This window comes from Psammomys obesus, unplaced genomic scaffold (assembly GCF_907164565.1).
Source record: "Psammomys obesus unplaced genomic scaffold, mPsaObe1.curated_primary_1811, whole genome shotgun sequence".
Lineage (NCBI taxonomy): Eukaryota > Metazoa > Chordata > Mammalia > Rodentia > Muridae > Psammomys > Psammomys obesus.
In genome coordinates this window covers 14,298,517-14,314,781 of record NW_026596256.1, presented here as the reverse complement: position 1 = coordinate 14,314,781, position 16,265 = coordinate 14,298,517, and the positions used below count along the sequence as shown (strand labels likewise).

Genomic DNA, 16,265 nt, shown 5'->3' with positions numbered 1-16,265 from the left:
CACTTGGGAGGCAGAGGCAGGTGGATCTCTGTGAGTTCAAAGCCTACATTTTCCATGTAGTGAGTTCCAGGACAGCCAGAGCCTCAGAGTAGGATCTTGTCTCAACAAAACAAAGGTAAAATACACAGGAAGACCTGTGATGACTTTTCCGACTCAAATATGACTTGGAGTTGATTTATACCACTCAAATAAATAAATAAGGGCTTATTTATTATAAGGACTTCATTTTTGTTTGTTTGTTTGTTACCTATCTGAAACCTTGTTTTGCTTATAAATAAAAAAAAAAAAAACAGATTGCAGGTCAGAGGATAATATATCAAGTGACTTGATATGCATCCAGACAGTCTCAGTCCTCACTAATAAAAATGCATGAGGCCCACAGGTATTGCTGCTCATAGATTACTTGCTTATTCAGTCCCCACAGACCCCAGTTCTTGCAGAGCATTCCTACATTCCCTGTCCCAGGGTTTCTTGGAGTCTGCTAAGACGTCCTGAATGTGCTTTGTGCCCAGGATACCCAGGCCAGCACACAACCTGTGTCCTTTCGGCTAGGCCTCTCATCATGGTACACTGCGGCATCCTCCTCCTCATGACTCTGCTCCCAGAAGGCTCCATTGGAAGCTCCATGCTTCCCCGCTAGAATGGTGACCTTTGTCCTCACATCCTTACCCATCTGAAACTTCAGGAGCCACCAGTCCTGGGACCACAGTTCTACATGGCAGCCTCTTTCTCCCTGATGATACACCTTGGTAGACAGGCCCAACGAAGGTTGCTTCTTTCAGGTGCCACTCTGCTTTACTGTGTTTTCAGTCAGATAGAGGCACACTCTTTCCATGTGTGTGGCTCAGTGACAGAATGCTCACCCAGATGAGCCAGGTAAGAAGTTCAATCTCTACACCTGGGGAAAAAAATTAAAAACACAAAACAAACAAACAAACAAACAAACACAAAACACTCTCTTTCCTTTCCTGAAATATGAAATCAACTGTCCCCCCCAATAGCCCCTGTCCCATTCATCTTTCCACACACCCAGCCTTACCCTACCCTGCTACCACCCCATTCTCAGAATGCCTACTGCCTGCCGAGGGCGAAGGTTTTGTCCCCACCTCAAGCTCAAGTATCAGATACTCCTGAGTGGGCTCCTCAGTGCTACCTTAAAATTCCTGCCAGAAACTCATACATGTCTGAGCACCAGGAATAGCAATGTTTGTCCCTTAACCCTTTGCTCCTCTGTAAAGATTTGCCATTAATAACATTAGCCAGTAATCTTGTTCCTAATTTCCTTTGGCCTTAGGGTCATATTGCTAATTTTACTTCACATGTGATTAAATTTGCTGCAAGTCCAGAAAAGCAATTATGTTTTTATTTTTACCACCTTGAAAACATTTTTTTAAAAAATTTTCATAGAAAGGAGAGACTCACCAAACAGACTCGAGAGCACCACATCTATCTAAAAATGAATTCTGTCTTTCCAGGATGTTTCCAGCTAATGTTTTTGAGGCTTTTGAAGTGTTATTTCAATGACAAAGAGGTCTTTGAAACACAAAATAAACTCGAAAGTCACTGCAAGCATCTGAAGTAAAGAAATGATTTGGTTTGTTTGATATGGCACTATGAAGTTTGCCCATAGAATCAGTGGCAACTTGACCTAAGAATGGCTGGGCCTGAGTAGTCCAGAGTTTTGACTTTGAGGACTGACGTATGACTGTGAAGCCCCACCTACCACTCATATGAGTTGAACAGCAGGAGGGGTTTTGAGAAGCTCTGCACATCTTCATTTGATATTCCCTTCTGAACAGCTTCAGCGAACCCCTCAGTGTTTCTTTCTTCATTGCCTGTAGTTTCTTCGCACCATTAGACTGTCTTCTTTGATCTGTGGCATCCCAATCTTCATTCTCCTGGACTTCTGCTCTCACAAAAAGGTCATCTGTCAACGGCAATACTTACAATAATGTTATAACAATAAAATCAGACAACTTTCATGACAAATATATTAATCCATTTGTAACAGAAAACCTTGATATAAGTGACTTGATGGAGAGGATTAGAAAATAAAGGAGAGAAGGATGACAGGGGGAGAAATAAGAGGAGGATAAGAAGATGACAAAGAAAAGAAGGGAGGAAGAAGAGGAGGAAAAAGAAGAAAGAGGGGAAGTAGAAACAAGGAGAGGGAAGGAAGATGAGGAGGAGAAGAAGAGAAGGAGGAAGAGGTGGATGAAAGGAGAAAATGGAAGAAGAAGTGAAGTGGAAGAAAGAAAAAGAGGAGGAAGAAGGGGAAAGAAAGAGGGAGAGGAAGAGAAAGAAGAAGGCAACTCCTTGTTGGCACATGACTGAAAGGTCCATGGGTAGATCAGATGTCCCATTGACTTGACTTGGGCTTCAGTGGTGGCCCTGAAAGCTGTGGCTCAGCACCCTTCTGGTGTATTGCTTTACTTATGTCCCACAGCATGGGCCTACACACCACCCAAATCACATCCCTCTGAATACCAATTACATACAGTCCATATCCAATCTCATTTTTTGTTTTTGACCCAACTCTGGCAACCTGGCTGCTTCTGAACTGACACATTATCATTGCGGGTAGACAGACACTGTATATCGGTTGTCTGCTGAGACCATGAGCTGCCTCAGAAAAGGAGATGGCAATGGGCTTCAGCAGAACCACAGCAGAGTTAGGAAGGCATGGATTCCAGACGTTCTGCAGACTGCTGTGGGAATGAACAGGGATTACCTGGAAGCCACAGTTGTCCTCCTCCATGTCCTTTTGTACACAAGCAGCTAAGCCCTGGATGTTTCACCCCAAAGCTACCTCTTCTGTTGAGCCTTGCTCCGCTGAATGTTGGTTGTACTTTTTCTGAGCATTGTGTTTCTTTTCAGACAATGGCTTGACACCACAGCCTAGTTAGATAAATAGTAGGTAAGATGATGATGATAATAATCACACCAGCCTGCCTATATTTGAGTACCTTTAATGCCAGGAAATTCACTGCTTTTGGGGAAAACCCACACTTCCTGGAGTGTTTGGTTCTTATGATGGTTCTCGTCTTATGGCCTTTCTCTTTTAGCTAAAGCCTTCCTCTTGGGCCCCCTTGGTGTGATGAGTTTTCAAAGCTGGAGTATTATTTCTCACAGCTTCTCATGCCTATACCGTTGATTTCTTCTCCAGTCATAACAAGCAGGTTCCGTTCTCATTCACTGACCCAGCCAAAGATGACTTAATTCTGAGTCACTTTTCAAGGTGCACACTGGTCCCTTCCCCGTGCCTGCCCTCTGGAACTTCTCTCTGGTTTTCTTGTGCAGTGTGTAGTTCGTGGCTGATCATAATGTCTAAGCTTTGTCTCTGTAAGAATGTAAGTGAAGGTCCCTCCCTATTCAGAAGCTTGATGCATCTGGTTAGTCAGCCAGCCATTCATTCACATCTTTAATTTCTACTGACCTTATCTGCCACTACCATCTCCAGAGGTTTTCTTTTTTAAAACAACAACAACAAAAACAAGTTATTTAATGCATTCTCCAGTTTCTTCTGTGTTCTGTTTAAGTAAATCTTTTAAATGTCACATACCACTTATACTTTAAACTATTTACTGGTGTTTTTCCCCCCTGTGTGATTCAGCTAAATGCTTTTCCAGGCCAAAAGTTATAAAATATGTTTCTTGCACCTCAATTTGTATGTAGCTCTTCCAAGGTCTTCATCAACTGTAAATTTCTTGAACAATGCCACTCTTTTCCTCTTTTCTTAAACACACCAATTCACTTGGTGTGTAGGTGCTATCTGCTGTCACTTCAGCTTCACTCATCATAATCCATTTAATATATTTTTTAAATTTGTATTATATATTGAATCAAATTTGCTGGTATTTAAGTTTGTTTGTCTTTAGCACCCAATCAGTGAACACTCTGTACCTTTAATACTTTTTCCAAAAAGAGGAATTTTATAATTTTCCTTCTCATTGCAAGAATTGTAGGATACCACACAGATAAGTGACTCTAAAGAGTCTGGACACTAGCCTGGACCCAAAATAAATTATAACAATCATTACACAGTCAAAAGGGAATAAAAAATCATGCATAATATGATTCATATACAACACCTAGAAAGTTATATGTATAACTTTTGATAATAAAATTATAAATCATTTTTAAAATAATCAAATAAAACAGACATGTGGAATATTATACCATCTTCATGGATGGGAGACAGTATAGCAAAGACATAATTTTCAATAAATTTAGTGAGATTATAATAAAAATGGATGGAAGGTTTGACGAAAGATGACAAAGTGATTTTAAAATTTACAATTCAGATAAAGTGAGTCAGGTAGCCAAAGGAATTCCTAAGAAGGAGAACTTGGCTATGAAGTCATAGTAATTACTGCAGCATAATAGTGCTACAAAGAGAGAAAAATAGTCCTGTAATAGAATAGAGAGGACAAAACAAACCTAGGCAACACGGAAATCAAGTATGTGGTGGAAAGTTTTTGCAATGGAGAAGACTATTGAGTAAAGAATGCTGAAATAATTATTTATATCAAAACATACATAAATTAATTTCAGACAGAATAAAGACCTAAATTAAAAAAAAACTGAAACTCTAGCTCTTTTCAATGTCTAATTAATAGTACCCTTATTGTAACAAAGGCTAGCTATAGAAAATAAGCCTAAACTAAAATTATAATAATGAAAAAACACTTAATACAAGACCTTGGATTCAAAAATAAAACTAGGATGTCCTTCATACATTGGATGATGAATTTATTTCCTGCCTAAATTACACCATGTGTAATTTTATAGCACGTAATGTCAGAATCTTGTCAGAGGAGAAGTTTGCCCGTGCTCCTGAATAATTCTCCAGCCTTATTCTCTTCCTCGTGAAGATGGGCCATGCTGTTGGTATGAGGAAACAGAAGTGCACCCAGGGCTCATTGTAGTGTGAATTGCCACTTCTTCCACCATGCGGCTTACAAGATTATAGAAGGACTATAAAATGAGACTGTCTTAGATGTCACGTGATTATTTGTGGGTCCATGGAGAAGCCCTTTGCGATTAATTGACGTCTACCTCTGTGGCTCTGTCCTGCCCCTGCTACTGAAGCTGCGTGCAATGTTGTTCTTCCCGCCTCTTTTAATCAAAGGACAGATGGAAGTCCACCTCTCCATCACAGACCTTTTACACAGTCCTCTTGCGCAAGCCACAAGATGTCCTCCAATGATTTGAAACCTAAGTAGAGAATCTTGGAGAAAACACAACTCTTGTCTCTTTCTGTCATGCTGGCAATAGCCTGGAAAAGACTGTCCAGTTAATTATGATAAATCTACCTCATTTCTTTTTCTATGTGAAACAAAATTCAAACTAGCCAATGGTGAGCTGACTCAGATAAATGGAGAAAGCTGACTTCCCACACATTGTGGCAGTGATTTTATGTACCACGCTTGGCCGATGGATCCTAACTCGATAAAACACCCACACTCCATACACCATCCAGCCCATGTTCACCGTGATTCCTCTTCCTGTCACCAGCGTCATCATTCCCATCTCTAACTGAGTAGCTGCAGTGGACTAGGCTCGTATTAAAATACTAAGGACAGAACTGTATCCACTCACTGAGTTTCATAATCCCGAGAGAGGTGCTTAGCCGTTGAACATTCGTGGCAGGAGCTGGAGTGGTGGCTCAGGGGTTAAGAGCACTTGCTGTGTAACCATGGGACCTGATTTGGAATCTCAGAACCCAAATAACGAGCCAACCATGATTGGCCTGGAACCTCAGCAGTGTGTGAAGCAGGAGACAGGAGAATCTCTGAGGCTTGGTGGATGCCAGCCTAGCAGGATAAATTAAGACACGCAAGCTCCAGGCTCACACAGAGACTACACCTTATCAAAGGAAAAAGGCAGAGCATGATAACAGAGAACAACTGATGCCCTCCTCTGGCCTTTATATGCACACATAGGTGCGTGCACCTGAACACACATGTATGCATACACATACACACGTGTGCCACTCACACATGCAAAATTCATGACATGATTGTTGGTAAAAAATGGTCTCAGTTTACTACCTGACACACCGTTAACAGAACATCACTAGCCCTACTTCACGCAGGTAGGAACAATAACCCTATAGAAACGATTATATGTTTGTTACACATACATTTTCATCCTAGTGACCAGAGTCATCTTGCACAATTATCCCTGTCTTAATCTTAATTTAAGGAAAGGTATTCAGTGTTTCTTTGTTGTTGTTTTGTCATAACTAGATATTACTAATTTTACATTATCACAAGCAGACCAATTTGCACTATGAAAAAGGTAAAGTTTCATCCTTTAAACTGAAATGCTATTACAAACATCCCACCTGAATGTTAACACGAATAGGAGAAGATCAAATATAACATGGTAAAAAGTCAATCCGAACATGGTTCCAGAAGTAGAGACGGGTCTGAGAGAAAGAACGTCCCCAGTGGCTGTCTCGGAGCTGGTGCCTGTCGGTTTGCAGCTTCATTGTTTCACCAGCAGATGCTGCTGTGAGGTAAAGAAAACCTGCACAGCCTGTGTGTCTGCACGCTGATCTTGAAACACCATCCACAACAACCCTAAGGCTCATCTCTTTGTTACAGTTTTGTTTCATTGCTTATTTATGTTTTAGCACATGGGAATTACGTGGGGAAATGTTTTAAGAAAAATGTTATTTCCAAAGTGATCTGATGAGCCAGAAAATAATTTTATGTATAATACCTGCTTAATAATTCTGCACTTGAAGAGGGATTTTGTCTTGCTTTGGAATTTAAGAAGCGGGAGAGTAGTTGAGATTAGTTGAGCGTGCCTGCTAATTAGTAAGCCAGTACTTGGTGGTGCCAGGATTTAAACGCTGGATTTCTGACCTGAGGCCCTGCAAATATTTTCCTGCACTTCAGCTCAATCAGGCTGCAAGAATCAGTAATCTGATACCTTCATAATTAAAGAACACAAGAATAATATAAACCAATATGCGCAATTACTTTAACAACATTTTGTATTTAGGAGTGCTGCGTCTTAACTAGCTAAAAGACCGTTTTCAAAATATTTGGCCCTGGCATATTTAAAAAAAAAAAAAAAAGAGCTTCCTAATATATGATTAAAGAAGAAATTGAGTAAAAAATCAATGATAAGATCTTATTTATCAATGTATTTCCCATTAATGTGAAGTCGGTTAAGCATCAAATTATAATCCCAAACTCTGACATCCTATGATAGATACTTAATAATTAAATGTCCTAAGTATAAATTAATTAATACTTAAGAGCCAAACGTCACTGTCATAGGCAAGGAAAATGTCAACTATGCCCTACTAACCATATATAAGTACACACTACAGTGACCAGCTGTCCCAGTTTGCCGAGAGACATGGCAACTTTGATAAACCCAGAACAGGGCCAGGAAAACCAGGAAACTTAGTCACCCTGCTTTATAGCAGTAATATTAACCCTAGAGACAGCATATATCAGTAACACACACATTCTCTTCCTAATGACCTGACTCATCTTGTACAATTATTCTACTGTGTCACCACGTGATAACATTCTCAATGACAACATGGTGAATACAACCGCATGCCACGATGCTAAAACAAGGGGCTATTTTGTCTCAGTCCCACACATGGCTTATGTCCTAACTCTCCAATGATGGGTCTAGGATTGCTTCCAGAGGAGAATTTAATCACAGAGAGAATAGCTAGATAGGGACTTAGCATGGGGCCAATGTATCAGAAATGTTGAGTTGTATAATTCCCAAGAGTGCAAGACTGGCCTACTTATCAGTTCATAACTGCAAATAATTTTGTTACAGACTCATGGGTCTGACTCTATAGATTTCAAGAATGGGATGAAGCTGTACAAATTCCTTGAACATCCTCCAAATTTATTACATTTTTGGAGCTTTACTTCTGAAAGACACTAGCTTGATCCATGTTCCTTTCTTTAACTGAGGAAATCAGTGTCTAAGGAAGCTGAGGTAGATAGCTACAGATTTATCCATGGCCCTACTTGCCACACCTCATGAGCAGGATGTGCCATGGTTCTGTATGTTTAGGAGATGCATGCTCACTGCGGTTCTTTGGTATTTCTGTAGCAGCTTTCCAAGGTTCTAGAAGTTCTTAAATAGAATCCTCAAGAAGAGATAGTTCGGTGGGGATCTTACTCAGACTCCTGAATTGCAGGGTTCTCTGGCCTCTCTCTTGCAAGACCTATTGTTTAATAGGTCTTGATTCTTTTCCTGATTCTTCTCTCTTCTGATAGTCCTACCATGCATATACCTGTAAGTTATACACCCCCCAAAGACCAATGAATGCACAAAATCCTAACTTACTTAAAATATTATGAGTTCTTTAGTTTTTGCTTTTTTTTCTGATAACTTGATTGTGCAAGTCTTCAATATGAGTTTTGTAGATGACAGCTTCGTTAAGCGATGTTCAGAGCTAGGACATGCATGTAGCCGCTGCTTACACGCATCATGTCTACCTGGAGAGCTCAGATAACACCTGTTTGGGTCACAACAGGGCAGCAAATTGTACGAGCTCACAGAATCATTTCTTCCTCAGTTCTTTAGTTGAAAAATAACAACAAACTAAAGTCCAGAGAGGTGAGTGCATTTAGCCAAGACCCTATTTCTTACAACCTGTGGGTGCTAAAGCTTTTGCAGTAGAGTTTGCCTCTAACAATATTAACTATTGCTGTTTTCACAGCAGCTTCTGAAAATGACTTGTCTACTCTAGCTGAAAAAAGGAAAAGTATGGATGTGCTTCAAAACAGCTCTTCAACTTAAACTTTGAGGACGCGGGCTAGCTTTATAAAACATTTTATTTACAGTGGAGTCTTACAAAAATAAAATTAATACAAATCCATTTCACAATATAAGTTACACAACTATCTTCTCCCAAATGGAACACCGGATTATTACATGTGAGCTACATTTATGTTTGTTAATAAGTCACTTTGTGGCATAAATACGTTTTTCTCATCATCTCTTTTGTCACACAGTACACACCAGGAAGAATGAACAACGGGCAACAGAGCTTGTTTTGTTTTTCTTCCAATACAAAAATGTCTCTGGCCAAAATAAAATTAACCAAAGAAAAGTAACACAATTGTCCTTCTGTTCAGAGTCCAGGCCTGTTCAGTTATCTGAAGGTTTATCTGACAGAGGCAGACATTAATCTGAAAGCACCACGGCATAAGACTTAGTAACAATGGCCCCCGGCCTTCTCCCAAGCCTTCCCTTCAACTGTTTATTCAGTATTTTGCCAAGATAAATAAAGACGATCTCAAGTCTCCCCTTCCTAAGTCTCAAGTGTTCTTATTACGCACCGAAGTTTTCAGACTTCCCCAACTGGCATATATTTAGAGTGTGAGTCTCCTTCGGCTTCCAGTAGAGTTTCGCAACACTTAGGAAACATACTGAGCTCCTCCGTGCGCCTGGATCTCCGTGACTCCCCACGCGACGACGTTCCCCCTGAGGTGGCACGACTCAGCTCCGCCACTCTCCCTTATCTCCTCCTCGCTGAGAACGCGATCCCAGATATTGAAGCCCGTGATTCTTCCAGAAAACGCTAATGTTTCGTCAAAGCCCCCACCTACACAGCAACCATTCTTTTCTTGGCCAATCTGTAGGATTCCACCCTCGGGCACAGAGTGACTTGCGGCCATCTCCTCAGTGGTAGCCACCATCTCCCCATTCGCCCACAGGGACGTGCTCCCCTGCTCTGAACTCCAGGTGCCACACAGGTGGGTCCACCTCCCCAGGGAAACCACGGTGTCCGCAACCAGCTTATTCTCCTTTCCACCCACCACAAACACTAGGGACTGGGAGCTGAGGTACAGCTGGATCTCATAAGGGTTCCACTTTGTGCCATAAGAAAAGAGGATGGTTTTGTTTAATACATCTGTGGCTTTGACCCAAATACAAGTACTAAAAGAGTCCAGCTTCATTGGTCTCACAGGATGCACGCTTCCAAATATCTTCTTAGAACGCATCGGGAATAAAATCGCTGTTTCACAACCTGGAGTCGCAAAAAGAGAATACAAGAAGAAAATTCAGTTTCATTCACTTGTTTTGGTATTCGGCTATGTTAACATAAGCGTGTTACCTATCATTGATAACTACCTACAGTGGTGGGCTGTGACTTCCAGGAACACCCGTTTGATCTCCATAGAGCAAAGAGAATAAAAAGCAAGAAAGAGTTACTTGGCCTATTCAGCAAAGCAGCAGAATAAAGAAGTTTGCAAACAGAAGGAAGGTGCCAACTCAGTGCACAAATAACAAAAACCATGTTGAATACCCATCTTCTTTGAAATCTGCTTTCCATATATATATATATATATATATATATATATATATATATATATATATATGTACACATATATATTTGTTGTTAAAACGTTGACTCACAATGAGTTAGCTTCGGGGGATTCTATTATTTCAAAGGACTTAAGATCCATCCCATTTCCTTCTTACCTTTGCCATGACCTTAAATCAATAAATCTATAAAATTCAATGGACCTAGCTCATTCCGGGTAGCTATTCAGTATGTCTTTTGCAACAATATTTTAGAATAGCAATATCACTAGGGAATACATTTTCAAATACCACATAATCCTGGATATTGGTAACTTTGCAGAGCTTATAGAAATCTACTGTGCCTATTTTTATTGGCTGTTTGAAATAAGTCCTCATGTAGGCTGGGCTGACCTCAGATTGGATATGTACCTATGGATAACTTTTAGCTTCTGATTCTCCTGTCTCCAGCTCCAAGGGACCGAAACCACTGGTGTGCACCACCTGGGCCAGCTGCCAAACTGCCCTTTGACAGGAAGCAAAGTGTAGCAACAATTAATGTCCGTCAGGTACTCACTATGCCCCAGATGGTGTTCTAATCAGTTTGTTCATCATCTTAACACAGCCTCTCACGTCTTTAAAGTCTTCCTACTCCCACCTTATAGGTGAGAAAAGTGAACAAAAATACCCTATGCTTCCCTAGTTGATCAACTGAAAACTTCAGGTTTTAGTTTGCTTGGTCTGTTGGCAGAGACCACCAAGTATGCAGCACTCAGATCTGGACAGGCCAGGGATATGCTTTAAAACACACCACTACAGAAAACAGATTAAAAGAAGGGAATTCTTCCTAAGGATTTTGTTAGAGATTGTTTCTGTTGAGAGCATTCAGAAGACAGGGACTTTTGGACATGGGGGTGAGGCCTCATCTACTGATCTCGAAGCCGCATCAGCAGCTGCGATGCTGAAGTGAGGGCATGGGAAGTGCTCAAGCCTTGACCAGATGGGCTCTGCTTCGTGGTGTGGCTGAGAAGACTGAAGTGGGAGATGCTATGAGGTGGCTTTGAACACTTAACTCCCAGAGCATTTAAAGCCCAAGTGGTGAATCAACAGAACTTGTGGGTGGAGATCAAACATCCAGAAAAGCGCAGTAAATTTCTGCAAGCGGCTCTGAGCTAGGCTCTGTCCAGAAAACATCAAACTAACATAGAGCATATTATCTTTCAGTAATAGTCTAAGAAAATATTGAAATATGGGAAAATTGCATAAGAGCAGCCATGATGGAGAGCAATGCCCCCCAAATATTAGCAGCACTCTTAAAAATTCTAATCATTCATGAAAAAAAAAATCTAGGTGAGGCATTTTCAAGGTAGAATTCTTTCCCAGGCTACGACAATTAAATCAAATAATGATTGTGGAAACAAAAGATTAACATTTGTGTGCATTTAAAATTGCCTGGCCTCAGTTTAAATAAAGTACTATCCAATAGGACATCGACTACAATCTAATTAACTGCCTTCCTGTTTAAAGAAAGCCAGGCGGTGGGCTTGCATTCCAGGGCTGCCCAGAGCTATGTCTGGGAGACCTCGCATCCCCGTAGGCTGCAGCAGCTACTCGAGTTCATGCCGCAAAACAGTATGTTGGCAGATTTTTGTTGGGATTCTTCTGCAGAACAGTGATTGGGGCTCTTGAGACCTCTTTGAAATGTCAGAACCTCTCTCATAAAATGTCTTTTAACTAATAAGTCTTTGTAATTATATTATCAAAGACCAAGCAAAATGAAAACCAGGTTCTTAGGAGGCAGACCACAGCATGATTAGGAATCCCCGGGGAGCCAAGTTGGCAGGACAAATCAAAGCCTGTGGGTGAAAGTATTATTGGACGTAATAAGCACCAACAGCTTAGAATTTGGAACTGAGTCCATCCCTCTTCTAACTAATGTAGGTGAGGATGCAAAGTGAAGTAATTCTTCCTTTGGGGGGCACATTATATGCACACGACTCTACCCAGTTATGCAAGACACACACACACACACACACACACACACACACACACACACACCGTGCCTTTAAAACTGTCACAAGATTATCACGTTGAGGGTTAGCTCTAGATTTCGCTGTGTGCTTTTTCTCTGAAGACCTACTTAGGATTTAAGGCCACCCCCCCCCCAATACTGACAAATAGTCTTCAAATATTTTACAAAAGGACTGATTGCAGCGTGGGTTCTGAAAAGGAATGGAGCTGCTCTGGAGTGTCCTTCCTGCTAGTGCGTCCAACGACCTTCAGGTCACTGGAGTTGCAGGGCAGGGTAGCACTGTTTGTCATTGTTTGCGAGGCTCGTGAGAAGCACCGGGGCTATTTTCCTAGGTAGGACACTAGAGTAATGTACATCAACACATCACTGCCCCATCAGAAATTTGACTTAAGAAGCACATTAAACCGGGCTTCGGTGTTCTAACTTTGTAAAGGGTTAGTTGTAAGGCCGTCGTCAGTTGGGAGCCTTTTGGACTGTGAGCTTTGACAAGTCCATTTTTTGTGTGGTCCCGGGAGTCTAGGTGGAGCGGCCTTCACACCCGTTGACTTTCCTTAGGGAACTAGCGGGGTGAGGGAACCTGGGCGGAATTCTGCTGAGTCTGCAGGAGCTCTAATCCGGCTCAAGTCAGCTCAGAAGGAGCAAGAAGGGGAGGAGTCGGCAGAGGGGCTGGGAAAATCGCCGAAGTTAGCCGGGGCCTTGAAATAGTTCGGGGAAACTAGAGCTCGCCTAAAGAGAGCAACAGATAAAATTAGAAGACATGGAAATCCCTAACGGAGGGACTCGGGGCAGCGAGGAGGTCACGGTTAAACACCTGCCAATGGAGCTCCCGTAATATCTGGTCGGATCCGGAATCAGGGACCTCTGACGTCTACTTCCAGACTGATGGCTAGCCACCCCCACCCCCTCCTTTTGGTTCCTCGCTGGGAAATAGTTTTAAAAGGCGATGTGCCTGCCTTGCCTGGTGTGTTTGAGCTCTGTGAGTGTGCACACGGAAAGGGCCGGGACCCTGAGTGTGAGGCTTTCCTGGGGTGGCGAGGCGCTGTGGGCTCCAGGGACAAAGCACGGGGGCGGGCTCCGCGCCCGGCGCTTACCTGCGGGCAGCCAGTGGCGGGCGGCCCAGCTCTGCACCGCGCTCAGGTCGGCGCGCGTCCGCCGCAGCTCCTCCAGCACCGCGCCCAGGCCGGGCGCCGCGGCCTCGGAGCGCCGCGCCTCCGCGTCCTCCAGGCGCGCCAGCCTGCGGCCCGCGGCGCGGCTCTCCTGCAGCAGCGGCTCCAGCGCCCGGGCCAGCCTGGCGTCCGCGGGGGCTCCGGCGGCGCACGGCCTGGCCACGCCGCCCGCCAGGCGGCCCAGCTCGGCCCGCAGCCGCGGCAGCTCTCCGCGGAGGACGTCGTCGGTGGCCTGGAGCAGCATGCCCTCCCGCATCTGCGAGTTCTCCAGCATGATGAACAGCTTGTCCCACTCCGAGTGCTCCCGGCGGCAGTCGCACGGCGTGGCTGGGGAGCGGGACACACACGTTACCAGCCTGCCCCGCGGCCTGCCGGGCTTTGCACCCTTGGTGACCCCAGGCCGGTCCCCAGCATCCCTCTCCTTCCAAGGATAGCTCTGAAAACAGCCTGTGTGTAAACTTCTCAAAAATGACTCAGGAACATTCTTTCCGGGGCAAGATAAGCTAACTCCGGGGAGTTGCCATTTATGTGGCTAAAAACAGTTACAGAGCAGCGGTTTCGTATGGTCTAACTCATCATATATGTTAACGGAAAGAATTTTGAAACCTGTGGCTTTTCTCAGGTAGTCCTCACTTTTACAAAACAAAGCATAATTTCAGCCTGCCACTAAGTATATGGATGTTATTTGCACCCCCTCCCCCCCAAAGAAAAAAAAGAGCGGGTTGTGTAGTTGAGGTGAGCTGAGAAAGTTAAAATGTACTTACGGTCCTCGGTGGGAGGAAGCCCATTGTCTATTTCGTTGTCCAGATTCACATACATGAGCTCGTAGTCATCTGAGGTCTCGGCCAACACTGCAGACCAGAGAGCACAAAGCAGAACCGCAGGGAGATGATGCATCGCTGGAGAGGCTGAAGTTTGCTCCGCGGCTGCCACAGGGGAGGAAGCCAGGCTCTCCGGGTGAACCGAGTTTGAGCCCAGGAGAGATAGAGTGAGGCAGGAGTGAAGCCCTTAATAAATGCTCCGAAGCCTGAACCGGGATGAATGAGTAATGCCAGTGGCACAGCGCGAGGGAGTTCCCCTGGATTTGGGGGAGGGGGTTGGGTGGGAGGGCAAGGGAGCCGAACAAGTTGCACAATGTTAAACCACAAAGGTCCACACTGCAGGCAGATTAATTAGAGGAGGTTCAGGGGGGAAAGGGCAGGGAAGCTGCCCTTTGCTGCCCTCCCCCCCAGCCCAAAGATTAGCTGCTGTACCGTGAACGGTGGGGAGTACAGAGGTGTGGGGGCACATTATCATTTTGGCACTTGGTGTGGGCTTTCATTATTCCACGACCCTTTAAGTTACAGAAAACTTTTTTTTCCCCGCTTTTCTTGTGGACACTTTCTCAAGTCCAAGCTATAGAAAAATGATTCTGTGACCCCAAGATAAGCCAACACATTAAGAACCTACATGACTCTAAAAGTCAAATCCATCCTGACTAACTTGTCTTTACTCCTCTGGAGTGACAACTAAAGAAACACTACAACTGGGTAGACCTCCAATAAATCAGGAAAGCCGGGGTGGGGACATATTGGCTTGAGATGCTCAGGAATTCTCTGATATATATAATCTAGCATGTGGTGGACTTACTCTAGCAAGCTCAGAGGCAAAGGTCCCATTTTAAATTTAAATTAGTGACGTGTGTGTGTGTGTGTGTGTGTGTGTGTGTGTGTGTGCGCGCGCGCGCGTGTGTGCGCGCTGACTATCCCCCCTGTGGAAAAATACCTATACAAGGTGTTGAAAAAACAGCTGGGTGCATTAGTGCACAACTGTAATCTCAGGCAGAGGCAGGAGGATTGCTGTGAGTTTGAGGCCAGCCTGGTCTACAAAGCAAGTCCAGGACAGCCAAGGCTATCCAGAGAAACCTTGTCTCAAAAACAACAAAAACCGTTAAAACATTCAACTGAACTCCAAATAAAGCAAGAAAAAGATTCAGTGGCCAAAGATCAAGAGGGAACCAAGCCCAGAGGGTCAGCTCGGGTGATCAGTCACAGCTGTGCAGACATGAAGGCGAGGCCTCTCAGAAGGCTGCCCTCTGCATTTCCATAGGTAAACTCCTCTTTCCGTCCCTGCACAAGGAATCATGCATGGCTTTCCTTGACTGAGTACCACAAGACCCCTAAGTGTTTGGAACTCGGGCTTGCCCTCATGCATCTGGAATGCACATGGTTATACCATCCACCACGGTAAAAACGAACTCACACTTAAACATATCTAGACACCTGAGGGAATAGTATATTATAAATTAAGAATCAACAGAAAGTCAAAAAGCATTAAGCCCCTGCTCAAGAGCTTCACTTACTTAAAATAGCAGCTAAAACCAAGTGTGCCTGAAATAGATTTTAAGGCCTAAAAGAAAGAAATGGCTTTATGGGACAATGAGATATTGTTTAAAGGACCTGCTCTATATTACTGCATTTGAGAATGAGTTAAAACTAGGGAACACCCGTAGACTATTTAGGTTGACTCCGCAATCATAGGGTTTCTAAAAGTCAAAAAGGATACTAAAGTGAGAATGGGTCATTGGATGAAAGCTCTTCCCATGCAAGCCTGATGTCTTGAGTTCCGTCCTTGGAACACACTGAGGAGGGAGAGAATCAATTCCTGAAAATTGTCCTCTAAACTCTACACACATGTCATGGCACACACATTCATAGCACCTACATACATTCACACATATGATAAATAAAATATTTTTAAAAGAAAGTGAAAGGGGGAGGAAAAAG

The 16,265-nt window shown here is 43.4% G+C and overlaps 2 protein-coding genes across 2 annotated transcripts in view; one reads left to right on the top strand and one right to left on the bottom strand.

Moving 5' to 3' along the window:
* The window catches only part of Veph1 (ventricular zone expressed PH domain containing 1), a 191,716-nt gene that overhangs the window by 34,239 nt on the left and 141,212 nt on the right, over positions 1–16,265 (top strand). The window lies entirely within an intron of this gene.
* On the bottom strand, positions 8,821–14,489 carry Ptx3 (pentraxin 3). The gene is made up of 3 exons (XM_055596892.1): positions 14,265–14,489; positions 13,426–13,827; positions 8,821–10,027 (listed from the first exon to the last, which is right to left on the bottom strand). The coding sequence occupies exons 1-3, from the start codon at positions 14,395–14,397 to the stop codon at positions 9,414–9,416; spliced, it is 1,149 nt and encodes a 382-aa protein (XP_055452867.1). The 5' UTR covers positions 14,398–14,489; the 3' UTR covers positions 8,821–9,413.